General features: G+C 43.2%; 3 protein-coding genes across 6 annotated transcripts; 1 reads left to right on the top strand and 2 right to left on the bottom strand.

The window, feature by feature from the left end:
* Positions 1–29: 29 nt before the first annotated feature.
* Positions 30–10875, top strand: znf410 (zinc finger protein 410). Of its 4 annotated transcripts, none has more exons than XR_011077498.1 (13): positions 30–264; positions 425–528; positions 622–673; positions 766–910; positions 3023–3208; positions 3922–4143; positions 6343–6502; positions 6993–7174; positions 7690–7779; positions 7934–8053; positions 8970–9092; positions 9914–10098; positions 10681–10875. XR_011077498.1 is itself a non-coding variant. In XM_068576542.1 (12 exons), exons 3-12 carry the CDS (start codon positions 641–643, stop codon positions 10012–10014), a joined length of 1362 nt encoding a protein of 453 aa, XP_068432643.1. In that variant the 5' UTR covers positions 30–264; positions 425–528; positions 622–640; the 3' UTR covers positions 10015–10875. The 4 variants fall into 4 exon arrangements, 2 of the variants coding, with proteins under 2 accessions (XP_068432643.1, XP_068432644.1); XR_011077497.1 differs by having other exon boundaries at positions 10601–10875; XM_068576542.1 differs by having other exon boundaries at positions 9914–10875.
* LOC137785382 (ectonucleoside triphosphate diphosphohydrolase 5-like) lies at positions 10191–19627 on the bottom strand. Its single transcript, XM_068576544.1, has 14 exons — positions 19486–19627; positions 16123–16355; positions 15637–15716; positions 15199–15342; positions 14612–14687; positions 14115–14150; positions 13783–13871; positions 13601–13683; positions 13188–13249; positions 12695–12796; positions 12080–12223; positions 11741–11797; positions 11496–11611; positions 10191–10802 (listed from the first exon to the last, which is right to left on the bottom strand). Exons 1-14 carry the CDS (start codon positions 19497–19499, stop codon positions 10719–10721), a joined length of 1320 nt encoding a protein of 439 aa, XP_068432645.1. The 5' UTR covers positions 19500–19627; the 3' UTR covers positions 10191–10718.
* On the bottom strand, positions 18656–27602 carry LOC137785379 (methylmalonate-semialdehyde/malonate-semialdehyde dehydrogenase [acylating], mitochondrial-like). The gene is made up of 12 exons (XM_068576541.1): positions 27396–27602; positions 27001–27045; positions 25624–25698; positions 24422–24583; positions 24178–24256; positions 22921–23223; positions 22505–22626; positions 22016–22205; positions 21701–21882; positions 21283–21462; positions 19760–19858; positions 18656–19655 (listed from the first exon to the last, which is right to left on the bottom strand). Exons 1-12 carry the CDS (start codon positions 27429–27431, stop codon positions 19551–19553), a joined length of 1578 nt encoding a protein of 525 aa, XP_068432642.1. The 5' UTR covers positions 27432–27602; the 3' UTR covers positions 18656–19550.
* Between the last annotated feature and the right edge of the window lie 168 nt (positions 27603–27770).

The raw sequence follows: 27770 nt of genomic DNA, 5'->3' as shown, positions 1-27770 counted from the left end.
GAAATATTAAACCGGAAGTTGTGGGTGAGCTCTACGTCATTAGATGGCGCTGTTGCGACGCCGAGGACCGTCCAAACAAACGAAGAAGAAGAACAGGACTCTCACTTTTCTTTAGCTCAGCTACACAACTATAGCGAGGTAAACGAAATAATTCCACGTTACAGGCGATTTAATGACGTTATATCCACGTACGGTGTCTCGTCATTCCTTCGGATTCGACGCCAAACGGCTAACGGCTGCCCGTCGGCCCTGGGAGCTAGTTCGGTAACTGCTAACCCTGCTAGCTAACTTAACAAGACAGTCTGTTTTGTTTGTTTTCTTCCTCCACAACACAATTTAAACTAAATGTGCTGTCGAGCTTCGGCGGCATTCAGCTACATTTATTAATCGGCTCGTTTTATTTTGTTTTTTATTTTTATTTTAGCAACAGGTTCACGTGCTCATCCTGTGATGGTTTCGACACAGATGACCTGGACTCGACCCTTATGAACCGACCGAGAGGCTCACATTCAGCAGGTCTCATTTGAGGTACGCATTACGTGTTTGATTCGTCCTCGAGCCCAATCGGAGAACATGTGGACACGCGTTTGATGTGTTGGTGCTGTCCATGTCACCCTGCAGGTTCCACACAAGGTGACCCATGCTTTCTGATGAGCTCGACTCCAAACCAGAGGTGAGTTCATCTCATTGCAGAGGCCGGACAGTTTGTTGTGACTTATAATAACGCATTCATGTGCTGTGGCTCCTTCCTCCTCCCTCTCGCAGCTGCTGGTGCAGTTTGTGCAGAACGCGTCCATCCCGTTGGTGCAGGTCCTTGAGGATTCGGGGTCCAAACACTCCTGCCTGCCTCTGCTGAGTCCAGCTGACAGCTCCCTGTGCAGCCCGCTGGGGCTCACAGGTGAGTTCACAGGTGAGCAGCCCTCTCATCGCTCTGGTTCTTTCCCCACACAGAAGACAAACAACTAGTGGCTCACTTGCACTGTTGCTACATGCTCCTTAATGTTTTTAATCTCTACACAATGATCAGAAGTACACTTATAGTGATGAATTTACAGAGAAACATCAACTGGATCTCAAATTCTCTTATTGCATTGTTTTTGGATGCAGCTACTTTTAACAAAAAAAGATGTAAAACTAAGTGATGTTATATCAATGTTGAGCTCATTCAACTTGTCCCCCCCCCCCTCCCTTTAGAGTGCATAAAAAAAGAAGATAGTTTTGTCAGTTATAAGTTGAACAGAATTGTCTCAACCATTAGAAACATTCCTCAAATCAAAGTTTTTTTTAAATTTAAAAAAAAAATCCAGTTCTGTATTAAAATGCATAAGTGATACATGGTCATGAAAGTCGTGTACCGAGTTTTTTTTCTTCAAAATTCAAGCACAGCAGTCATTACAAACTAGAGAAGGTGAATGCTGAACGTCTGGAGGCTGATGCTAAACTGGTTTGCTGGCTTTAAAAGTGAAAAAAAAGCCTAAAATGTGGAACATGAAGGGCTGCGAGGATGACGCATTTGTGTGTTACATCGTAGAACAAAACGTTAAAATCTCTTCAGCTTGTGTTAAACACAAAGTTTATGTCAGGCATCTAACAAAAACTCATTAAAAAAGAGCTGACTACATGGAGAGGGAACCGGAACTGCAAAAATGCAAACTCATTTTTTGGCGTTAGGATTTACATCCTGCAGCACTCTATTGTCTGTGTACTGTGTGTCTATTGTGTGTGTGGCTTTTATCAAAGGTGTTCATAGTGATTGTAACAGCTGTTTTGACTCCGCTGCTTGCTAAGATAAAACATGAGACCAATGGCCAAACTATTATCATCACGTCAGAGAAATTACTGCAGAACGTGTCGATGTCATTTTTTATGTCTGTGTTGAAAACCGGCACCGGCAGCTTTCCTCCAGGAACGTCTGGTCCCACTTTCCGACTCGCGTCGCCATATTTGAAAAGTATTTTTTTGCTTCCGTTGTGACGGTGTATAAAAGAGCGAACGCTTTCTAAAACAGTTTTCAAAGAGTTAACATCGTTGGAATGAAGGAAAGTTTTTAAGAAACCTTTTTCAACTCACTCTGTCTGTGAACATTTTTGTCCTACTTCAAATCTGAGCGTGTCGTTTCTACTGAGCTCCAACAAGCGTTACATATTTTAAAAGAGGGGTTTTAAAAGTTGAATAACACTGAGAATATATGGAAGCTGTGGAACACTTTAAAGTCTGATGGGAGTTTCTAACTCAAAGTATGAATGAAAGTATGAATGACTGTAAGTGTTCGGAACATTGTGTCAATTTATGTGAATGCAATCTTTCCTAGAATATATCTGGGTGATAAAATAAATAGCAGTACGGTTATCATTGAGCTGAATGATTCTAATTTAAAAAATGTAGAAGGAGTTTAGGCACAAAAAACGCGACATGGGAGGATTAATACATTTCAAAGAGAACATGGTGTGCTGGAATGAATACGTTTAAGAAGTCTGTCAACTTTTTTGCAACACGGCCTGCACTTCATGTGCGTTCACCTGTTGGTCACGGCGTTGTCGGTTTGTGATTATTCTCGTTTCACAACATCTCCGACGAGCTGCAGCCGACTGTTACAGAAAACAGGATTATAATCTGTTGGGACACATCGCCGTGCTTTTCTGTTTGCGTGGCGCCCGTTATGACACATCGCCGTGTCGGTGCTTTGGCCGCCTTGTGAGTGTGTGAGTGTGTGTGTGTGTGTGTGTGTTATTCCCTGTAAACCCATTTAGAAAGGAACTAATAATAGATTAAAGAACGAATGTATTTATACGTTAACGGTGCCTTGTTGTGTTTTCTCGTGAGCAAACACAGATGTGTTTTTATATTCAGTGTTTCTAACAAATTGCATTTGCAAACATTTGTCCGTTACATAATTGAAAGGGTTGTTTTTATATCTGTTTTTTTTTTTGACGGAGCACTTATTTCTCAGTGTATTAACTTATTGGCTAAAAACAACTAACCCCCCCCCAATCCTCCCCCCGCTCTGGTTTTCTCCTCCCAGATGGAGGCCTGAGCCACGAGCCGGAGAGTTCTCCGTCCCTGTCGGAGTTCGGAGGTTTGTCGGCGCGAAGCCCGCTAGTGGCCCAGACGCACTCTCACCCGCGGGCCTCGCCCAGCCCCCCGCCCGTCTTGCACGACCTGCAGCAGTCAGACAGCACTTCCTACGTCCTGCTGAACCTCGCCAAAGGTAAGGATTTCTGAACCAGAGTCCTTCCAAGTGTTCCTGTTTGAGCACTCGCCTCCTGATGGATCTCAAACATGATTCTCTTCATTAAAACCGTCTTGCACTTGTATGTCTCGCACTGCTCACGAGTCTACAAGGGCGATGAAAAGAAACCCGGAGGAGGAGGAGGGGTCGACACATTATTCATGAGGAACCGTGAATTATTTCGGCTGGAAGAAATGATCCTTTTTGCAGACTCATTCTCTTGGGTCATCAGACCGCGGCCGAGCGGCCAACATTTTAAAAATGTTGGTCTCTAACATGCACCCTTTGTGCAGTGTTCTGTCTGTGAGCGATGTGAAGGATAGAAAAGGCTTTTCAGGGGAAAGAATCGCTTTGTCTATTGTGTCATTGAATTCAAATCCTGAATACAGAGGGATTGGGTTCTTTTTTTTCTTCTTTTTTGCCGTGTTTATGTACCGTTTGCTCGCCAGCGTCCTCTCATCCTTTCAGTATGAATCTCTTAACATTAAACCCCACATTGCTAAGCATGATGCGAGGAAAATAAATTAGAAATTCAAGCCGTTCGATGACTATCATGCAGAAAGTTGCGCTGGCTTCGAATTTTAATTTTAATTTTGGTTCTTGTCCCGCTTCTGCTTCTTCTTCTTCTTCTTCTTCTTCTTCTTCTTCTTCTTCTTCTTCTTCTTCTTCTTCTTCTTCTCCCCCCCTCTCAGGCATCACAGCCTCCTCAGAGTCCCTCATCTTCGCCGCAGACGGCGCCGGGGACGACGACGATGAGGGCGTGTCGTCGGGGGACTACGGGATCGACGGCAGCGCTCCGTGGTACCTGCGGGTACAGGAGCTGGCGCACGACAGCCTAATAGCCGCCACGCGTGCGCAGCTCGCCAGAGACGCCAAGGCCAGCCAGGACGCCAGAGCGGCGAGCGGCGGCAACGGTAAAGTCACTTCGAGGTCTTGTACTACTACCTTGACGAAATTAAGACACCTTGCACATCGTTATTGTGAGATAACAGCAGGCAACAAACGCCGAAAAGATGTGAAATGAGGTCGGCGACGACATGAAAACGGGAGTTAATCAACACCGACGGAAACTGTGTTCGACGCTTCTCATCAGAAGTCTTCACATCAAAATGAATTCTGTAACTTTGTCTCCGAGTCTGACAGCGGAGATCTGAACGGCACATTATCGCGAGACGTTGATCGTGCTTCTGCACTTATTGTCGCAGCGTTTCTGACGAGCATTTAGTGTTATGATTAATGCAGAGAGGGAACGAGTCCGAGAGACGGACGCAGGTTAGACGTCAGGAGAGAGAAGCGAGCAGACGGACGAGAGAGGACGCGCACGAGATCAGGAGAATAAAGAATATAGAGTTTATAACCATGTGGAGACTCATTCAAAAGTAAAGCATCAATCGTCACATGAGCCATCAGCAGCGCGTGGGGTCTGAACCTGCAGAGAAGCTGCTGCATCGGTTTGTTTTTGACGACATTTAATGTCTTTTTAATGACATACCATTACCTTTTTTATGACCTTTTGTTTATGATACTACTAAAGTATGATGTTTCTGATTGACATCTCGTTAAACTATATATTGTAACTTTTTATGTGAGCTACTTACTATGACTATTTAAAAACAGTATATACTTTATCACATATTATAATCTTTTTGGGACATTTTAATCGCATACTTTTTCTTTAGGACAATATCATGATTTTTCTTTTTTAATGACAGGCTTTACTATATTATGAGATTTGAATGACATACTACACTAACATTTTAACATTTTAATGACTATACTATTACTTTTAAATATGTTTAAGATATATTACAAGATGACCTTTTCCAACATATACATACAATTGTATACAGTACATTGCATAATTACAATTGTACATCTACTATAATTGTTTTTTGACATTTTTATGACATACTATATACAATATCGTTTTTGTAACGAGCTGTACTTCAGTTATTATGACATACTATACTTTTACCATTCTGACATTTAAATTACATAATATACAATATTAGTACACTGACATACTATACTATGACTTTTTATGAAATACTACACTATGACTTGGCCCAATTGATTGTAAAAGTTACCAAATTGTGGATGATAATAAGTGTTGAAATCATTAAAATATCGTCATGCTAGTCGAGCGTTCCCAGATTCGTATCTCAACGTGTTGCTTACTCAGTTTTTCTTGATCTCTTCTCGCTCTTTTACCTCCGACGCTATCTCCTCTGATCTGTTGTGGGTCAACAGCTCGGTGGGAAATGAAACCTGGAGTCACTTTTAACTTCCTTCTGCCGGCTGCCTGATAGATAAACAAAAATTGCCGACAACCTTCAGGACACCGTGACTCAACGCTCCATCTCTGATCTTTGAGCTTGGCCGAATTGCAGCCCTCAGGTCCTGGTTAGAAAAATAACATGAGAGACGTTTACTCCCATCTTCGCGCCCTCCACCACCACAAACCTGTCTCTGTAACATCAACATGTTTGTGACTCTTCCCTCATTAGGATTACTCAACATTTCTCATATTTCTGTCGCGTAAGATCACGTTTTCTCGACTATGCGGACGCTTTCGACATGATCAAAGTGCCCAAAAGGTAAAAAAGACTGTGAGACACTGAAAAATGTCTTATTCTGAGCGTGTGCACCGGCTAAGGAGTGTAAAAATAATTTGTCCACTGTTGGATAAAATGTCTGCAGCAGACTGTAAAGTGGTTTCAGTGTGGGACTAAAACTCTGCTATCTGAGCCAGTGTGACGGCCGCCCTCCCACTAACCGGCTCTAGATTAGACGAGTTCCCTCAGCGGTGGGGTATCCGTTATAGAGGCATTACTGGCTGCACGCTGTAAGCAGAATTGGACCTGTTAAATGCATTCACAGCGGGGCGTCCGAGCAGGTGAAAAGGGAGTGATTGCATTCCGCTTCGGCTGTGTTTTTTTTTTTTTGTGCTTTTTTTGGGGGGGGTCGGGGGGGGGGGAGGCTGCAGTTGTTTGGCGGGTCTCAGTCGGTACCAAGATGATTGGCTCCAGACACCGGCCACCTCGCACTCCTTTTCTTTCTTTTTCTTTTTTTTAAATTGTTTTCTGCTCACTTTCCACCCCCTTGTTGCCTAGGCGATCTCACACACAGTTTGACAGCAGACGAGGACAAGCGGGAGCTGCAGTCTCGGTCCAGCCGCCCCCTCTCCAAGCAGATCCTCCGCTGCTCGTTTGAGGGCTGCTGCAGGACGTTCACCTGGCCCGCTCATCTCAAATACCACCTCAAAACACACAGGTAGCACAACACACACACACACACACACACACACACACACACACACACGCGATGAGTAAGATAATGGATTCAGGCAGCAGTTCCAACAGGATGCCTGTTTCCAAAGCGTCAACCTGTGCGAGTCCTGGATTTTGAGGATCAATTTCCCCAGATAGAAAAATAATAATTTAAGCTGCGTACAGCTTTTCATTCGAGTGGTTACACTTGCAATTATCTGAGCTGTTAATAGAAATGTTAAAGCTATCATTGAATGAAAACGCAACATTTAACATTTAAAAAAAGAACCTCTTCTATTCCTTCTAGATGAGATAATTATGCCTTTTATCCAAACTACTCGTCTGAGAAGGAATCCTGCAGGATCCTTCTCAATGTCCCCGTCGGAAAACTCCTATTTGCGGTCGTCCTCGTCTGACCTTGTGGTAGGCTGCCTCGCACGGGGAGACACTGACGCTCGTTTCGTTGTTTTTGTGTGGTTGTCTCGGGCTCTCAGGAACGACCGGATGTTCAGGTGCGGCGCCGAGGGCTGCGGGAAGAGTTTCTACGTGCTGCAGAGGCTGCAGGTTCACATGCGGACGCACAACGGGGAGAAGCCCTTCACCTGCAAGGAGAAGAACTGCGGCAAGAAGTTCACCACGGCCGGAAACCTGAAGAACCACAGACGCATACACACAGGTGGGAAAGGAGGAGGAGGAGGGGGAGGTGCAAGAGATCCTCGCCTATGAAGGGCCCAAAACACGCTGGAAGCAATAACTGACTCAGGCCATTTGACTCCTTCTCGTTTAATGCTTCCTCCGTGCAGTCATGGCCGGAGATTGGAGGAGTCAGCAGCTCTGGCGCCTCCGTTTCACTGCTGTAATGAGTAACTGTTCTCTTGTCATATTTTATTTAGGGTGACATTAAGATTTTTTTTTTGATAGCCCGTCTCACAGTCTGCGTTCATCTATCTCCGGGGCGATCTACACTATACGGCGTTTATATCGTGCCCTTATGTCTGCCAGAGCGCCTTTCCACGGGCCGTAATATCCACTTAGTCGGCCGGAATTATCTTACATTTGTCACGTTTTAGTGCATCAAAATAGGTCAGCTGTCACCGTGGGATCCACAATTTACTACTTTAAGTCCTAATATTGTTGGGTTTAACTGTGTGTGTGTGTGTGTGTGTGTGTGTGGTGGGTGGCTGCTCCCAGGGGAGAAACCTTTTCTATGCGAAGCAGATGGTTGTGGGCGATCCTTTGCGGAGTATTCCAGTCTACGAAAACACATGCTGGTGCATTCTGGTGAGTGGGGACGAGCCGACAGCTGGACAGCTGTGAGCGCTGCTCGTTGTAATCGAGTGCAGTACGTATATATATAAATATATATTGTCACGTGTCTTGGAAAGAGACCCGTCAACGCGTGTGTGTGTGTGTGTGTGTGTGTGTTTTCCACCAGGCGAGAAGCCGCATCACTGTGGGATCTGTGGGAAGACTTTCTCCCAGTCCGGCAGCAGAAACGTCCACATGAGGAAGAGACACGGCGAGGAGGGGCTCGGCGGCGAAAGCCGAGAAACAGGTCTCTTTCGCTCTCTCTCCTCCTCACTCGCATTATCTTTCATTCTCACACACACACACACACACACACACACACACACAGTGCAGTAGGTGGTTATGCTAATCCCTGGTATTATGTAGCTTCAAGCTGCCCATACATTTTAAAATGTGCACGGAGATAGTGTTGGTTTTAAGTTGCATTTCGGAACATTTCCTGAATAATTAATGGACTTTAAAGCACTTAAAAGTTTATCATTTACATTTTTATTCTTCGGGGCCCCAGCAAGCTGAATCGCTTTCGACGCATATCTCTGTAAAAAAAAAAAAAAAAAAACACAAAAAAAAGCACTGCGCTTCTGCAGGAAATAAGATTGTAAGATGTTCAGGGGTCAGACTTGTCATGAAAAAGTATGTTCACCAAGTCGTGATGGCACATTAACTCACCATCATGTCTTGAAGCTTCTCCTTCCTCACTCAAATGTCTTTTTTGTAGTATCCATTTCAAAAAAGTGTCTCAATGATCTCTCTACGTCCTAACATATAGTCTTAATTGTACAAAATTGGTTTAAATCAACATGTTATTGCCGTGAAACCACGGGAGCAGACTCCTTGTAGTATTTGAGTAGCAGCGGGGAATCACCACAGAGGAAACGCTGCCAAAGTGAGAATTACAAACAGCAGATTTATTCGGGTCAGCCCCCCCCCCCCGCTTTCCAAAGAAGCTCGTCTTTAAAGTAAAAGCAAAAAGGAACGACGTGGCTTCAAAAACAGATGGTTGACTGGATGAATAATTAAATATCCGTCTCTGTTGGAATAACTACAGTCCCGAGAATCCAAAAAAGAAACTCACACGAGTGTCAAAGGCACTTAGGAGTCGGCGATAAGCAGATTTTTGATTTCGTCGCACATGAACTGAAGACGGTTTGCGTGCTCCACAGGAGAGGCGCTGACGCAGAGCAGCCTGCTGGAGGCGGACGGCGAAAACGGGGTCGGTCTGGTCACCATGACCACGACGACCGTCGAACCCATGAATCTCCACCACGCCATGCTGAGGTCACCAGGTGGGCGTCTTTACTTCACTCCTGTTAAAGAAACTTATGCGTCTCTATTCGACTCCGATGCAACATAAGTTCTGAAAAACGTCGGTGATTTATTTTGAATCATCAATATTTCGTCGCATGATGCAGATTTTCTACTTCAGTGGGTTATCGGTCCCACGTTGTTTATTTCACAAGAGCCTCCGTGTAAATATTTAATGATATCTGATGCCTGTAAAGGCCGACGCATGTTAATATACAAGGTTGTAACATTTATCGACCTGTGAAGCGATGTACATCATTTTCTGGGCCGTTTCTCCAATTTACACATGAAATATTATTATTGTTAATGGGATAATAGTTTGACTGATATTCTGTGATCCAGAACTTCATAATTTCATTATTAATAATCATTTATATTATTTATTTATAAATATTATAACAATTATATTTGTTATATGAAATAATTTACCATTTAAATATGGAATATTCTAAGGACAAATATTCAAAATATAAATATTCAACCCCCCCTTTGGTCTGAATACTTCCTCAGCCTCAGTATTTCGTGGGTTTCTTTGCACGTCCTTCACGTTTTATCTCCATAATGTGGCCCGTCAGCGTTAATACAAACATAACTGGGTGTAACCAGCTTGCAGAAAATGAAGGACAAACATTTTCGTAGTCTCGGCCCCAAAGAACATGTTTGATAACGAATTCATCGTTGAGGTTATGTATCAACGAAGTTGTTTCCAGGGTCCTGAATGTGAGGTTTTGCTGCTTTGTTTAGTTTCTTCTCGTGACTGTAGGTGCGTGCAGACTGACTGTTTCCTCTCTTGTCCCTTCAGGCTCTGCAGACTCTGTGATCATTCTCTCTCAGCCACACGACTTGGTGACCATGACGAGCGAAGGCCACGCCTACGGCGACCACGTGGTGGCGCTGCTTTAGGCCACGAGGATCGTCGCACACTGACGGATGTTTAAGTCCCCCGAAGAGATGAATCACTGACTTTTTCACCTCCTGTAGATATTTGTAATTATCAACCGATGATGGTTTTATTTTGAAAGTTTGTACAAACCTTTTTTTTTTTTTCCTTTAAAGTTTTTGAAAAATACTCCCAAAGAAATACTGAGACGGGTTTTAAGAAGTTTATGAAAATATATGATGATCGTGTACATTAATCATTGTGAGGTTAACGTGGAGTGATGAAAAATAACTTATTTCTAAAATGCCAATTGTTGAAATGCTGTCACATTTTAATGTACCAGACACGTGTGTAACCTCATTTATCCTTATTACTAACTACAAAACACATGATTAGCAGCCACCGACGCACTGAAGGAGCTTGAATCGGCCCGATGGAAACGCAAAAAACTGACTCCAGGAAGTCCCAAAGCTGCATTAAGTGTGTTATTGGTCACATCCCACTCAAATGTCAACCTCCAGTGCTTCACTTTGTTTTCTGAGTAAGACGATTGCTCATTTACAGCTCGATATATTACACTTGAGAATAATTTCTTTTTTTTTTTTAAAGAGAAATTCAGAATTACTCATGTTAGCGCTGTCCTGATGGAGCAAGCGGCGGCCGTCTGGGTCGTGTGTTTTGTAATGCAGCGCCACCTGAAGGAGCGGCGTCCGGTCCCTCCTCCGCCTCAGTGGATCTTCAGGTCGTGGAAGTGGTCCAACGTGGCGCCCAGAGCCCAGCTCGCCTCCACGTTATTCACCTTCTTGGTCAACTGGAAGGGTGGAGGAGGAAGGGAAGCAGCAGATCACTCAAAATGCCTTTTGTATTTATTGAAATAAAAAAAGTAACCGAAACATTGTGTAGAATTTACTTTTTCTATTAACTTTTGTGATGGATTGTGTACAAAATATATATGAAAAGTATGTCGCGGAAAAAGCACCAGTCAAGGTTTTATTTATTTTACAAAGTTGTGTAGTGTATCGGAAGAAGGTTTTTTAGAAAAGACAGTACAACGTAATAACAGTATATAGTCAAAGTATTATATTGAAAAAAACATTTGAATAGTCAAAGGAATAAAAATCTAAGTATATAGTAGGCCATAAAATGTAATTAAGACAGTATAATGAAAAGTAATATTATGTTGTAAAAACGTTTCAAGTCATAGTATGTCAAAAAATATATATATAGTATATCGTGTTTTTTTTAGTCATACTATAATATCTTGTAAAAAAAAAGCAATAGTGTGTTAATTAATTTAATAAAAAAGTATGTCAAACTTTGAAAAAAAAATTTATAGTATGTCATAAAAAGTATAGAAGTCATAAAGTCAGTTAAGTATGTCGTAAAAAGTCATGTTGTACAATAACGTGCAACCTTTAGTAAAATGTTCCTGTGTCTTTCCCACCGTTTCCTCCTCTAAAAACAACTCGAGGCCCTGAACCCGGCGGCGCCGCGTGACGCTCACCTGCAGCACGGCGCTCTCCTTGAAGCCGAATCCGTCCTTGAGCAGACAAGTGATGTAGGTCATGTCCATGCACAGGAAGGAGCCGACGGGAGGGTGCTCGGTCATCTCCTTGCACACTGAGCAGACGCAAAAGATAATCGATATCTGTGAGGTTGAACGCGCCCGATTTCAGGTATTGAGATGCGCGACCGCGTCTTTGAGCGCAGAGCTGTCAGAGCGAGGATGCGTCGCTGCGCCCGCCTCACCTTCTTTGGCTCTCTTCTTGAAGTCTCTGACCTCCAGCGCCCCTCCTCGGACCCCGTCTGCAACGGGAGGTCATCGGGGGTCACCTCCCACACCTTTTAAATGCTACGGCGTTCATTAAGGAGCTAGATCCGCCTGCACATTTCCATAATACTAATAAAAGGAGCGCGTGCCCTTTCAGCTCTGATAACTACACACCTCTAAGCGCTGCAGCTCCACTGAGACGGGTGCAGATGACTCACACTTCCCTGCTTCTGCCTTGCTTGGATAATATCGTCCTGCTAGGTCTGTATAATTATGGAAGGTGTGTACCGTGTGTGTGTGTGTGTGTGTGTACTCACCGATAAGGCCCGCATCCACAGCTCTGTCAAAGTAATAGGAGAATGCATAGAACACATTGCTGTCTTCCAGCTCATACGGCTGATGAATAATCCCCTTCACCACCTTCAGCACTTCCTGATAACAAAGCTTGTATCCGGCGTTACCTGGAGAAGAAACGGAGACAGTGGAGTCAAGTACACGTCTTCTGTGGGAAGAAAAACAAACACATTATGACATGATGTGTAATTAGAGTCAAGTCTATTTTAATGGGCTTTGGAAACATAACTGTGTTTGTCTTTTTCTTTAATGCCTTTTTCATGCTGAATAACTTATTTCCTTAACAAGAAAAAGTGGAACACATCTCCAGTAAACAATTATTTTTTAAGTGGTGCTTTTGCATGATTCAAAATTGAGGAACAAAATCAACACATCGATTACTCTACACTCGGTTTAGGGACGACTAATAAACGCAGATGATTGTTTATGGTCACAAAACATTCACATCCTCTGATTTACTCTGAACATTTGTCGTCTGACAATCCTCAAGTTTAAATTCAAAGCGAAACAATTCCCTCGTACACTAGCTTCGCTTTTACTCAACAGACTGATGACACTTTAAGGTAACGGGGTCGTACCGTCTGGGTCGCCGCTCACTCGATAGGTCTGTCCCCCAAAACTCCATTCGTCCATGAACTTCTTCGGCAGGCAGGCGCTTTTAAAAACGCGCCACTCCAGCCCTGTCAGGAGCACACACACACACGTCACTCTCTTGATCGTCAAACTCGCTCTCTAACTGCTTCGCAAACCGGTCAGCGCGGCGTGAGTCTGACTCACTAACACGATTTCCTCTGAAGCCCTTTCGGTGATTCATCTCAGGGTCTCACTCCAATTGTTTATGAGAGAGAAAGACTTGAAAGTACATCCCAGTAACGAAAAAAAACACAAACATCTCTCTCTTGTTACCTCCTCCACTCGGTGTTTGTAGAAAGGTGCGGGAAGGAAACAACACCCGAGAGAACACTCGGGAGAAACTGACTCACGGTTGTGTCTCAGTATTTTTCAGAGACACGCTCACAGCGAACGACACCGACGCCGCAGCTAATGGCGGCGCGGCACCTTTCTCCTCACCTTCTGCGCCCAGAGCGCCCAGCGTGGCCAGTCGGGCTGCCATCAGTCCATTTCCGAGGTAACTGGATGAAGTCAAAAGGGATGGAGACACAGTTACGAAAGCCACCAGGAGCAGAGCGTGTGCGTGACGAGCAAGTACTTCTGAAAATAGGTCGAACTAAATGATGTCACGAACCGCTCACGTCCTCATGAATAAACAGATAATAGAAGTTTCCCCCAATTATAAAAGCTAAAGCAAGTGAAGTTACAAAGTTAATAAAGTCAGTGGCATTTAAGTGGAGGCCATTTTTTTTCTTTTTAACAAATGAAAATTACTGTTAACAGAGATTTTTTATCAAGGATTGTCCTCATGCAATCAAATACAAGATTCATATACATCTCATGAGACGTGCATTAATCAACAAATCAGTTACCTGTAAGTATACAATTCGAACGATGTGTTGGAGATGCCAAATCTGGCAACGTAATCATCAACCGGGACACTTTCAATGGTCTTCTGCAGTGAAGCATGAAAGACATAGTGGGTGAGGAATCACTGCAGAGTTTCCTTTGCACAGAAATCTCTAAGTGTGCAAACAAACAAAAAACAACTCACCCTGTGTTTTGGCAGGAAGGTGATCTGCGTGGATCCTCCTCCCAGATCCAAGATCCCCACTGTCTTTTTGGTGTGTGCATTCAGGTGACCTGAAAACAGTTCCCACTTTAATCCAGCAGCCAACAGAGAGGAGCTAATCAGTCACACCTTAGATGCTATCTTCAAAAGCCCTATTTGACACAGACTGTGCTCGCAAAAAAAAAGGATAAAATCCTGATACAGAGGCTGATAAAAATCAGAGCTACCCACCTCTAGGGCGACGAATTCATATTGGTGTGCATTCAGTTTGAATATGTGAAGCGGGGGCTGTAAAAAGACTTTACAGTACTCACCTGTCAGATAGTTCACAGATATCCACGCCAGGATCCCTAAATTAAAGAGAGTTGCAAACCAATGAACAGATATTTCAGGTGGAACACGAGTACATATTTAGAAACGCTGACGACTAATTTCCCCCAGAAATTACAACGGTGTGAGAGATAGCATGTACAAACACACACAAACACGTGAGTAAGAGGCACGGCGCTGGAGAAAACCAGGCTGAAACGCTGACAAATCAATAACACGGTGACGCAACAGACAATAACACCAATTTTCCCCGCCGCCTAATGACAGACTTTTAAGGTTCACAAACAACTTTGTGGGGGAGAGCAATTTTCATTTTTCTTAAGTGTCATCACAAAAGACCGCAATTCGTTGTTCGCGTCTTAAAGAAATTGCTCGGCGCACAAAGTAGGGCAGCCGGATCATGGATGCCACCTCCAGAAGAGAACGCGAGGCGGCCGCGACAGCTGACGGATGTGCTGCTCGTCTGGGGGCCCGACGTTACCTTCATACGTGCCGTTCATTATGCTGACGCTGTCGTCTGGGACCAAAAACGGAGATTCATCAAACACATGTTGAACCTGTGGAGGAAGAGTGTAGGGAGAGAGAGGGGGGGGGGGATATGAGTGATTGAGAGAGAGAGCACGAGGGCGCCGTGGAAAAGCAGCAGAGAAATGGCCTTAACGTTATCTACTGGAATGGTAGCTCATCCAGAGGTGCCCTCCTCCGCTTGAAGGGATTAATTAATTCCCTCAGGGGGATTAATAAAGTATCATTTATCTTCCAAGGTGCCCCGGGGCCATCCATTACTACCTTATCCCCTCCACAAGAGCCGTCCGCACTAAGCTCACACCACTTCGATAACAATACGTTTTCTCTCGTCGACGCGCCACAACACTGAAAAACGCTCTTTCACCGCCGCCGCCGCTGCCTGCTACTTCACCCCCCCCGGATAAGAGGCTGCACTTTCCCTGAGAGTGTTGTCAGACAACGCAGCGCCTCGCAACTCCCCGATGATGAAGAGCTGCACTCTCCACTTCGCAAAGGGCTCGACAGCGCGTCGTGTCTCCGCGTACCGGAGCACTCTCGTACCTGCTCCAGAAGCACCCGGGCTTTACCCGCGGGCAGCAGCCGGAGTCCGGCTGTGGCTCTGAGGGCCAGCGGCGTTCTCTTCCACTCCAGACGAGGCACCGTCTTCCTGGCCACCTTCAACAGCATCCTCACTGTGTGTCCGGCCTTTAAGAACAACACAAATAAAAACAGACAACGGTCAGAGCGGCCTTTTGACAAACAGGGTGATGAGTTAGAGCCGAGAGAAGACTTTGATGCGTTGCACATTACGCCGCTTGATTATATTTGCTTGTTTGTCGTTTTTTGTTTTTGTTGTTTTTTCTCACTTCCTACTTTTATTCGTGGTGTGATTCCCCCGCAGAGGGAGAATACTGGCAGCGTTTGTCTGAACACAATGTAGAGCCAGCGGACCTTGTCCTTCAGCTCAAGATAATTGATCAGATTTGACAGTGAACTCACCATTTCGGGGGAGTCAGCATATGCTGACAACCCAGGCTTTATGGAGTGGAACATCTCATTGTCCAAAATAGGCAGCTCCTCTAAAAAAAAGAAAAATGTAAAAAATAAATAATACAAGATCCACCCACATCAAATATGCAGCAGCTATTAAAAGCATTAAAAGGCCTAAATCTGCTTTGCATACATATGCAGAATATATCCCCGTATTCAAGACAGAATAGGATTATCTCTTCAGAAGTGAATGAAGTCAAGTGTAATTTATGTCTCCTGTGGTAAAAACAAGAAGGCTGTGAGGACCATGTACGTTTAATGTGCGTTGTAAATCAATTGATCCCAGGACATGTAAATACATTACACAGTGCCCTGACTGCGGTAAACACTTGAGTGTAGTGTGATTCGACCTGTTTGTCAGCGTGAGTTCACTTCATAACGCGTGTAACAGAGCAGAGGGAAAGCAGGTCACATGAATGAGCCCGATATAATCACCTGAGTCACTGTGGATGAAGGTGTAGACATGGATGCGCGTCCCCGTGCTCCCTGCGTCAAACATCACCGCGTAGAAGATGCGGCTGTGGTTCGCCGGCCGGCTGAGTCTGGGAAGGATGCCCCCAAAGACGTCGGTCAAGTCCAGGAGGGAGTTCTTGGCCTTGGCTCGGCTCGGCCCCGCAACGGCGAGCAGCACCAGGAGCGGAAGTGGCACGGTGAGCTTCATCTTCACTCTGGAGGAAGTTAACCAAAAGACAAATAGCAGAGGTTTTCTAGTCAGAGCACTGTAAAAGCTACTATTCCATTGAGATGCTCACAAGCAGCAGCTTAAACTGATGCCAACTGGTTTTGGGAGATGGTCAATTACAGCACGGAGGCGTGAGAAGCAACGGTTATTTATAATAGACCACACCCACGACACACTGTCCGACCAACCACAAGAGACGAACCCAAAAGAAAATCAACCTCTCTCTACCTGCTGAGTCGACTCCTGTGGTGCATTTAGAAAAACATCACATCAACACCATGTTTGACTTAATTTAGTGGACTTGAATCCTTTGATCTTTTGATCGATATGCGGCAACTCGTGTCTCAACAAAACTCAACAAAACTCAGATGCCTGTGAATTTTGCTGCCCGTGAATTCAAATTGAAGATCTACAGTTAAGGCATTTAAGTGAAGCAAGTTACAAAAATATGTATGGACATGCTACAACATGACAGTCCCAGAAAATGTGAAGGAAAATGTAGAATCTCCTCTTCAGTATCTTCCTCTCTCCAGTATTCTCATCATTTGCGTGTCACCGCTGTGATCTGATCTCTGCTGTAAAATCAGCAGCTCTGCTATATCTTCTTGTGTATTGTTTCATGATATTCTTTTTAGATTCATTTGAGTTTTGATACCCTTCAAGAAGAAAACACACCCCTTTATGATTTATTAATCACTGAAATGCTTCAGAAGCTGAGCATGAGATAATGGCCTGGATTTTTGCTAATTTAAAGCTAAACATCAAACTACACCAGGCCTTGTGAATTGATAGAACCGGTTTGTGGGTAAGAAAAGTGTTGCATCTGTACGTAAGTAGAGCATGTATTTAAAGGTCTGGCAGTGTGGACTATGGTTTTTCTGAGGTCCCAACTGATTTGTGTTAATGTAAAGTAAAGCTGTGGCTCCAGATTGGCCAAAACAAGGAAAGTGTGTCGCTCTTGGAGAAGGAAGATCTTGGATGATTCACTCATATTGCGTAATACAATGGATAACTTGCTGGTTTGATGGCTTGAAAGGACAGACACATGCAACTAAGACTGTGGGCTGTTCTCACTGCTGGATGATTACGCACCAGTATTTATGAATATGAACAAATCGTGCAAACAAGGCTGTCCGAGAGACTTTTACACTGGAAACAAAGAGTATTTTGTGATCATCACTGGGCATATGAGCCATATTTCGACACTATAGAAATGTGTTAAAAATGTGTTAAGAGTTTCATGAAACTCTGATTTTATAAAAGTCGTATGAATGTCGTAATTAAATGCGTTTGTTTTATTTGTTAAATAGCTATTGGTGTTTTAGGATACTTTCAGACTGGATCTTTCTGTGGCTGCCTCATTTGACAACCAATGTAAAAATATAAAAAGTGGACAATGTTAATGTTATAACTGTAATGAACCCACTTTCACTTCAACATTAACAGAATGAACAACACAAACCAACTTCTACAAAACCGGCAGTTAACTTGTGTGACTAAAAGATAACGTCTACTCAATACGTATCTCTCGTTGTCACTCCTTTATACACTTTACAACACGTTTTTCCAAAATAAAACGTTACCCATACAGTTATTTTTTGGGTTTCAGTGCCATTAAGGTGAAGTATATTTAAACGGCTATTTGGCGTCGTATTGATTGACAAGCCACAAAGCCAACTGACGTTACGTTACGTACGACGTCAGTTTGCGTAAATGCTACGTTAAGCAAAGCTAGCCGGTGAAGTTTGTTAACAAGCTGGTTATCGTTCGCTAACAGCCGCACGTTATAGTTTTATAACCCCCACCCTATATTTAAAAAAAAGCAATTAAAACGAAGTAGATATATCTGTAACGTCAGCAGACTTATTTGCGTGCTCTCTGAACGCCGACAAACACTCGGAGCTCACCATGACGGACGTCCGACAACACTCCTCTCTCGTCTCGCGGAGTGGTGACGTCACCGGCGTCGTGATGGAAGTAGTTTTCGGTCTCGCGCACGTTTCACAGGAGGACGTCCAGAGTGAAACAAAAACATGCCGCACACGAAACGGAGCGCCAAAAAACAAAAACAAAAACACACACAGTGGGTCGCTTTCAGCTCAAATTACAGGCTGTGTTGATGAACCAGAATAACAAGTTCAAACATTTAAACTCCTTCTCGTCTCTGAAGTTAATTAGGCATTATTTAGAAGCGCGTGCCAACATGTCGGCTTTAATGTGTCATGAATAACGCATTGGACTGTAACACAAGCGGGGGACGGTTTCAACACAAAGCAGAATTCAATATAGTCAAATTATTGTGGCTTTATTCGAACAGTGAACACTGAAGTACAACCGTGTCATCTTTTAATCTACAATCACAAATAGTCTCGGTGACTAAATTTACCGTAGCTCATAATTTGAGTGGAAATATGTTCAGCACATAGTGTTTCATCATGATGGTTTATAGAGAATGTCAGATGTCACGTAAAGCACGTCGATGTAGCTTGTACATCGTCCATGACCAGAATAAAACAATCACTCCAACAACACAGTACAAAACCCTTGAACCTCTCAATAATGTACAGAAACCCCACGTTAGCCCGACACTGGACAGTAGGATATAATACATATAGGGAGGACAATTATTACTATTACCATTATTTCCGTTTTACCAGCAGAGCAGAGAAAAGGTTTGCTCTTGTTCTAGTGTAGTATTTGCTCCTTTGACATCTTCTTACCAAGTATCCACACAACGCTCTGATAAACAAAACAAGCTACAAAAAAGAGAAAGAAAACAGGATAATGGTGGAAGACATGTGGGGTCATTGCTTCAACATGTAAAATCCCTGATCCTTTTTTTTAACTCTACTGTAGGTTCAGATAAATGCAACACCAGAAAATAAGGGGAGGTGGCTCACATCCGTAGTCCACCTGGTCAGGACCGGACATGAACAGGAGGCAAAACGGGTGCAAAACACAACAAACCCCATTCATTGCTTCAGTGCAGCTCATCCCCAGAGTCTCCTGTAGTTTGCATTTGCTTGCGTTTGTGCAACAACATTGTTAAGGATGGCTGAAGATACAAATAAAAGAAATCACCAACTAATAATAATCCACCCTCCTCCCCTCCTTACACCACAGGCTTCATCTTAAGGCATATGAGATGTCTCTCAAGGTTATGCTGGATGTGCTGATGATTTTAGCGTCCCATGGTTGGCATTGTAACGGCTGGGCTCGTCACAGTGGCGTCCTCGGCCTTCCACTGTGAAGTCACGGTCTTGATCTGAGTGTAGAACTGGATGCCCTGGTGGGAAAGAGACAGCTCTAGTGTCAATTACCCGAGTTCACAAATGTTTATTTTGATGCAGAGTCATTTCTAATGAGCCAACACGCCTTGTTGTTGTTTACCTGCTTGCCGTAGAAGTTGTTGTCTCCTCTGAATGAGTCTCTGGAGCCGGTGAAGGAAAACATGGGGAGAGGGACGGGGATGGGCACGTTGACGCCAATCTGTACAAAGGCATACACACATTAGGAAGATATGGACAAACTAACACAATATAGACAGATGTCTCTCACACAATGGAGCCATGATTTCTGGCAATGCAATAAATGGTTTATACACTCGTTAATTAAATACAAGATACTTAATTAAAAACATTATCGTATTTTTCAGCTTTTCGATGTAATTCATATTAAACTCATTTCCTACCAATTTTATTTTATTTTTTTAAAGCAATTACCAATCCATCACATTCTTATGCATTTAAACCAGCATTGTTTTTCAGCATTCACACCACACGTTCAGAAAATGCTTATCATATGGAATTATTGTCAATTTTTAACAAATCATACCCAACTGCTCGTGCATCATGTAATTCATCTGACACAACCTCGCAGTACGTTTAAAGCCAGGTCTTAGCGGATCAATATCATATTCATCTTTACGCATATACACTACAGAGTGAAGCGAGGGAGACGTGGACAGTTAATTCCCCAGTTGTGCAGAATTAATTTATCATCCATCTGCATGAGAAGTCTGTTATACATTTTTAAATTGCACAGTCAAAGACTAATTATGCACACACACAATTTAGACAACTCTTGCAAATTGTCTCCTGCTGCATTAACAGGTTTGAAAGAGACCGGCACCCCCACTGACTGACAGCTCCAGGATACAGACATTTACATATCCCTGCACAACTCCGCCATTAAATACTCACTTGACACTTTGACAACGATGTATTTGAACATACCATTAATTTGTTTGTTTATTCTATTGTACATTTTCCTATTATTATGTCCATTATTGCACTGTGTTTATCGTTACGCACTAATCACCAAGACGCATTTCTTGTATATGAAAATAAACCTGCCAATATGGCAATTTTGACATAATTTCTATGTATTGGCAGGTGATAACTGACAATTTCCAGTTGATAATGTGACGATTACAGTAAAGAAACGAGCAAATACAGCGTAAAAGACATTTTTTTAAAAAGTCTTGAAGGTGAAGGATAGGTTCATGTAATCATTTCTCCGGTTCATACTGGTCATGATAAAATCCTTTCAAAACAAGCATTCAATAGAAGAGAGATGGGGAGATTACCGCTAATAAAAGCTAATAAACGCACAGACATTTCCACAAGGGTGGAACTTAGATTCATAAGAATACATTATAACACCATTCCTTTGAGCCATCGAGCTACAATTAATAGTCACACTTCACATGAATTCTATGTCTGTTTCCTGTCTTTAAGCATAACACTGTCACCATCAAAGTCTCACACAGGTGAATTACTGAGGACTAAAATAAAGCAAAAGGTGACATTTTATTTTAAAACCCTGACAGAGCTGTGTTCAGGGAATCGTGTTAAAATTGACAAACAATATCCAGCGTGCTTTTATTCAGCGCTTGTAAAAGTGTGTCTCACCTGACCAACGTCCACCTCGTGTGTGTATTTGCGCGCTGTGGCTCCGTTGGTGGTGAAGATGGCGGTGCCGTTGCCGTATTGGTTATTGTTGATGAGAGAAATCGCTTCGTCGAGATTTTCAGCCTCCAGGACGACAAGCACAGGTCCGAAGATCTCCTCTTTGTAACACTTCATGCCCGGCTGGAAAGCGCAGCAGAACGATCACGTCAGAGTTTCCTCCAGTGTTTCACATCCTCTGCGACAAGAACTCCACAAGGCATTATTAACAGTACATAATGTACCAGTATGTACACACTTTAGGGTGTTAAAGCAATGAATGGAGATGACTGGCAAGAAGTGCTTTTAGTGCATTTAACACAAATACGCCATGGCGCCTGTTAAAAACAGCAGCCATGTCTGCCTCTGCACCAAATCTCACCGTCACATTACTCAGGATGGTGGGTCCTACAAAGTTTCCATTTTCATATCCTTTGACGTTGACATTTCTCCCATCCAGCAGAATCTTGGCACCCTCATCCACCCCACTCTGGATCAAAAACTCCACCCTGGCCTTGGCTTCAGGAGAGATCAGGGGACCCACATCTGCCCCAGGCTGATCGCCTACAGGACACAATCGTGTCCATCATAACAACAACAACAACAACAAAAAAGCCGGCATCATGCCACACTTAATATCAAAATGTTTAGCGAAGACATTTTCACTTTGCGTTGACACAGTTAAGTTTGACGTTACCTGCGTTGACGCGCAGTGATTTGGAGCGCTCCACCAGCTCTGGGAGCCAGTCACGAGACTCGCCGACAAAAATAGCCGTGGAGAGAGCCATGCAGCGCTGGCCAGCTGCTCCGAAAGCAGCGCCCACTAGCTGGTTGATGGTGTTCTCTTTGTTGGCATCAGGCATCACCACACCATGGTTCTTGGCACCCTATAAATGAAAAATGTAGGACACGGCTCAGTAGGGGGTTCTCTGCAGTTAGACTGTAGAGCAGGGCTCGTCACGCAGGTTACAAACATCTGTGATTGACAGATAAGCACAGAGTTGTCTTGGTAAAAGACTGATAATCGCTTTGCTCCATGTTTGTTTTTTTTATCCATAGAAGTGATTAATAAGTGGGTTATTATGGCAAAAAACTATTTAAGCTTCATGAGACTGATACTCCTGAATGTTAAAACAGTATATTTAGTCTGAGGATGTCAACATGTGGACTGCGAGTTAGGGCGTACCATATTGGACTGCACCCTCTTGCCGTTTTTGGATCCCCGCGTGTAGATGTGCTCTCCAGCAGTGTTGGAGCCCACAAAGCTGATGGCTTTGATGGCCGGGTGGTCACAGATGAAGTTCACCGCTACACAAAGATACAAACGGGTACTGTAAATCCTCCATTTTTCATCTGTGCTGCTGCACCCGTAAGGCAACATAAGAGCACAAAGGCCTCGAATACAGTGATCCATTTCCTCAAACACTCATAAATTACTTACAGATATAGGGCTGCACATTTTATGGAAATTTAGCCATCTACATATTGCCAGTGGGTATATGATTAGTGTGTGAATCATCCATGGACCTTTTTCCATTGGTTATTACACACACACACACAGATTGTGTGCTTCTGAATGAAGAGGGAGACACACACACTCACCATCATGCTGGCCGTGAATGATGTTTAGTGTGCCATCTGGTGCTCCGGCGTCCTGGAGCAATTTGGCCAGGAGCATGGTGCATCCTGGGACGCGCTCAGAGGGCTTCATCAGGTAGGTGTTGCCACATACCATCCCCATAGGGAACATCCACATTGGAATCATGGCGGGGAAGTTAAACGGGGCGATACCGGCACACACTCCGATGGGCAGGCGGTAGGTATAGGTGTCCATGTCCCGGGTGATGGAAGGCAACGTCTCCCCCAGCATGAGGGATGTAATGCTGCAGCTATGCTCAACCACCTCTGAGGGGGGGTGAAGATGAAGAGAACGGATGATGTAAACTAACAGTGCAGAAATGGGAGGCACCCACTAAACTAATGGATAAATGAAAATAAGTTATACATTACAAGGCATTATGCAGTTTAGCCTGTTGATAATAAAAAAAAAAAAAACTGTTCATTGATTTATTTTTACTGCAACTCTTAGAAAACTTGTGAGAACTTCAAGCACTGTAGGACATCATCGCTAATGCTGGCAGCACACCTGCTTCTGTAGCCTGTCTTTCAGCTGATAAGTTAAAAGTTAGCACGCCAGAATAACTCGGGCATCCTAAAACTGGGAGCTGTACCAAGTATAAAAAAAATTCCTTTGGCAGCTCCTTTTTGTAACAACCAAAATACATATTCCTTTACTTGCAAGTGAGCGTGGCTTGTTTAATTCCTCAACAGGATTCTCGATGATGCAAGTCTGCCAAAGCGCACCTTAATGAGGGGAACTGCATAATTATCGTTGTATAGCATGCAACTAACAGCAGGGCCTCCAGAGTGCTTTACATAAAAGACATACGAGGTAGTCACACTATAACATGTGATCCTGCAGTGACACCATTTCCTTAACCCTCGTTTTGTTATAATTGGACACTGTGAAAGCTTCTTGAAAACCAGTTTAAGCTCCTATATGGCAATGTGACCAAAAACAGAATGCCTTGCTTCATTATTCATTTCAAAGTTGAAGTTGCTTTCGCAGGAAGTGTCGAGTTACGCGCAAATAATTGACACCCTGCAGCCACTTAGTATGAAACTGCCACCCAGTCAAAGGGTTGCCAAAGACACAGACTTTTCATCAGGAGATACAGATACTATAGACAACAGTTTTTCAACAGGGGAATTTGATCTGCGCTATATATTCACTAGCACTCTAATCTAATCAGGATAACAAAACACAATAGCACACTGGGAAGCCGACGCTTTACTTACGAAGTCCTCTAAATACATCTCCCTCTGCATCGGCAAGCGTTTTTCCCTGCTCCAAGGTGATCATTTTAGCCAGTTCTTTCTGAAATATAAAAAAGGAAAAAAACAAAACAGCTAACAATTAATTTAAGACATCTGCGAGAAAGAAAACAATTATGTTACAATTTCCTTGGTCTCCAAGTTAATTATGAAATGGAAACTGTGGAAAGGCTGAATAGAAAAATAAGCAAGTGACACATTTCCGTACAATGTTATCCTTGATGAGTTGCTGGTAGCGTAGGAAGACCTGCTGCCTGCTGAGGATGGAGGTCTCCGACCAGGACGCGTAGGCTCTGGAGCAGGAATCCACCGCTGCCAGCATCTCCGTCTGGGTAGCTTTGGGAACACGTCCTACCACCTCGTTAGTGGCCTAAGAAGCAGGAGACAGTCCATACAGACAGGTTCGACTGAGCGCAAGGGAAGTCATTACTTAGTATTACTTGGCATGTGCATTAATTCAACAATATTAACAGCCACGTGTTTGTTTTCTATCCTTTCCATGTTTGATATTTTATCTCATGCATGCTATAATTATCCATCATTGCTTTTCCGTTTTGGACAATATGAAACAGTGGTGCGCCGTCAGAAATCTAAACAGAATCACAAAGTTATAGCTATTTTATAATTTAATAGTTTTTCACAAATACACTACATGCATTATAATTATTTTTCCCTATCAGATTATTTTATCATTGCACAACTTCTGTTTTCCTCCGTTGCTCTGCCTTCAGCCTGCACCCCTGCTTGTCAGGGCAGCAGGCTTTCATCCAATCAGATTTTTTTCTCCTGTGTCTTTGTGTCAGCAAAGCAGTTTAAGCAGGCCTTTGCAGATTAAACTACACAGAGAGTGAACGTTGTGGTTGATTGTCATAGACAAATCAGATCTTTTAGTTAGCAAGCAGGGTGTATGTATGGTGGATTAACTGATGACGCCTTTTGCACAGAGGGTTACGGGCATGTGGTGAGGTAAATGCTGATTGGGTTATTATTTTTTTACATCTTCAGTCGTATTTAATTATAAATAAGTCACAGCGATGTTGTTGTTGCTGCGCCCAGCTGTTTAACAGCTGATAGAGTCTATGACTCTTCTGACGGTGATTGCATGTGAGAATGTGTGATGCTGGTGAGGGACAGTACAAGTGAGGGGATGGTCTTCCTGTCTCAACTTACGCCAGAGCGTCATGTGTAGAGACAGCACTGAACGCGTAGGTAGAAAATGCACGGCCGGACACTGGCTGTGTAGACTGGGCTTTGATTTCTTAGAAATTGGCAACTTATTCCCCTCTTCCCGATATTCACAGAGTGAGTTACTTCTAAAGTTGAACTGGTTAGTCGCAGGCAGCTTTAGGTAAATCTCTTGTTGCTGCAGCCTCTTTGGAGTCTGGATATAGTTCATCTATGAATACTTACAGGGTTGTGAATGTCAAGCCATTCGGAGGTGTTGGACTCAACAAACTTGCCATCAATGAACAGCTTTGTGGTGGGCTAGAGGATCACAGAGGCATATGGTTAATTCCCTTGCTGTCTGGTCACATCACGACTAAGTTCACTAAGGACATCTGTCCGCCACAACGTATACATCAACTGGCCAAAGCATTTTTTTTTTTTTTTAGATCGCTTTGCTTTCAATTTCAAGTTTAATAAAATATAAAATAAATAAAGTCAATAAAATGTATGCACTGAAATAGTCAGTATGCATACTGCCATCAAAACACTTGATTTTTGAGCATGTGGTTGAGCTTTCTTTGTGACGTTTTGGCTTTCCTAAGTCAGAATTTGACTTACGTCATTAACTTCCTGTTAGTATAAATTACAATGTAACTGACAGCTCACAAACTGAACCAACAGTTGCATGGTACATGTGCTGTAGGTTATGTACCTAGTCCTAGACAAGGTTAAGCAGTGTGCAACAAGTACAAAGTGCAAGGAGACGTTTCTACACAGAGTTACAATACGTATGCAATGACACGAGGCAAGCCGCATACTTTGAAAATGTATATCCTCTACGAATTTCTAAGTGGAGTTTATTTTACTTAATCTTTTCATTCTGAAATCTGCAAAACTTCACACAGACTAAGTTGCAGTTAAAAAAACAAATTGCTATAATATTCAAAATCTGGACACATCTGATGTAGAGTTGTACTAATGACAAGTAGAGTCAGTCATTATCTTATCACATATATATTGTTCTTAGATAATAAGCAACAGGAAATAATCTGCTTTTGAGCTATTTTAAAACTGTCTCTTCCTTACATGGTTTGCCCATAAAGAAACAATGCTGAGAAGTGCATATTAAAATTGTAAAATATTCCAGGTCACAATGCCTTGACCATTTGTATAAGGATTGCTTACATTTGGCTAAGTTAAATAACCAATATTGGGCAATATACTTTCACCTTATTTGTCCAAATTTGAAATATTGATATAAAAATATACAGTCAAATCCGTCTTTTGTCTTGGTGAGAATACAAACAAAACAGGATGTTTCTCATCTCCATTTCCAGTTTCATGTCACACAAAAACCATGTGAATTGTGTTATCTCAATGAAAACAAACTTTGTTGACATTTCTAAAAACACAGCGTTACTTTGATATCAAAAGGTCAAGTGTCTCAAAAAAATGCATGTTTAAATTCCTGCATAATGCAACACAACGTGGCACATGGATAGAAGTGTTGGTGACTTCTCAAACTGACAACTAGCTAACTAACGTTAGATAGAAAACCCGGAGCGGTCATTCATTCATTCACTGGAGGGTTATGAAAGCTGGTCAGTGGGGGGCTCTTACCGCTGAGGAGGACGAATAACACACACGGCCCAGCTGGAGGGACACCTGCAAATATTAAATGACACCATTAGTCAACTTCAATTCACATTTAACTCAATGTTCAAGGAATGACGTTAACGGATAACAGCCATGTCCGAGTATTGCTTGACCCCTGTGTCTACACGATGCACATAACACGTTTTAAACCCGCCACTAAAACGTGATTTACCTCGCGTTAACTTCACGAGTACTTTTACATCATTGCAATGACGACGGGAAAGACTGGTTGCAACGTGTTTGTTTTGGGCTAACGACTTTCGTTAGCTAGCAGCTCAGGCTGTTAGCTACGCTGAGTTTCCTAAACATCCCAATAAAACAAACTGCTAACGTAAAACGTGGTCATGAATTTGTCTCACCTTCTTGTTCACAAGAGACCGGAGAAGTGCTGCCATTATGGTGAGTTTGGGTTTTTTCTTATTCCTGCTCCAAAGCCCTTCAACCGACCCAAAAAGCCACCAGAGTGCGAATAGAACTTCAGCTCGCAGAGGGCAGCGCAAGTGGGGGGCGTCGCTGCGCTTCAACTGGAGCTACAAGCTGTTTGTCCGCGTGAACGTCAACGGCTGACAGCACGTGCACATGATTTGTAGCTCCGCGAAAGCTGCGCACGGCCCCCATTCGCAGTTTCCGGTCGGTGTGGGCGGGCCAGACCTGATTATAACGGCCAATCACTGCGCGTAATTTACCAACCACCCTCAATTACAAGAAGCTGATTGGCTGTTTAAACAAACACA

The sequence above is a fragment of the Clinocottus analis genome, unplaced genomic scaffold, assembly GCF_023055335.1.
Source record: "Clinocottus analis isolate CAN_PGR_092001 unplaced genomic scaffold, fCliAna1.0.p SCAF_15, whole genome shotgun sequence".
NCBI classification, from domain to species: Eukaryota; Metazoa; Chordata; class Actinopteri; order Perciformes; family Cottidae; genus Clinocottus; species Clinocottus analis.
Note: the sequence above shows the minus strand (reverse complement) of the source record. Positions and strands in the feature narration are given on the sequence as shown.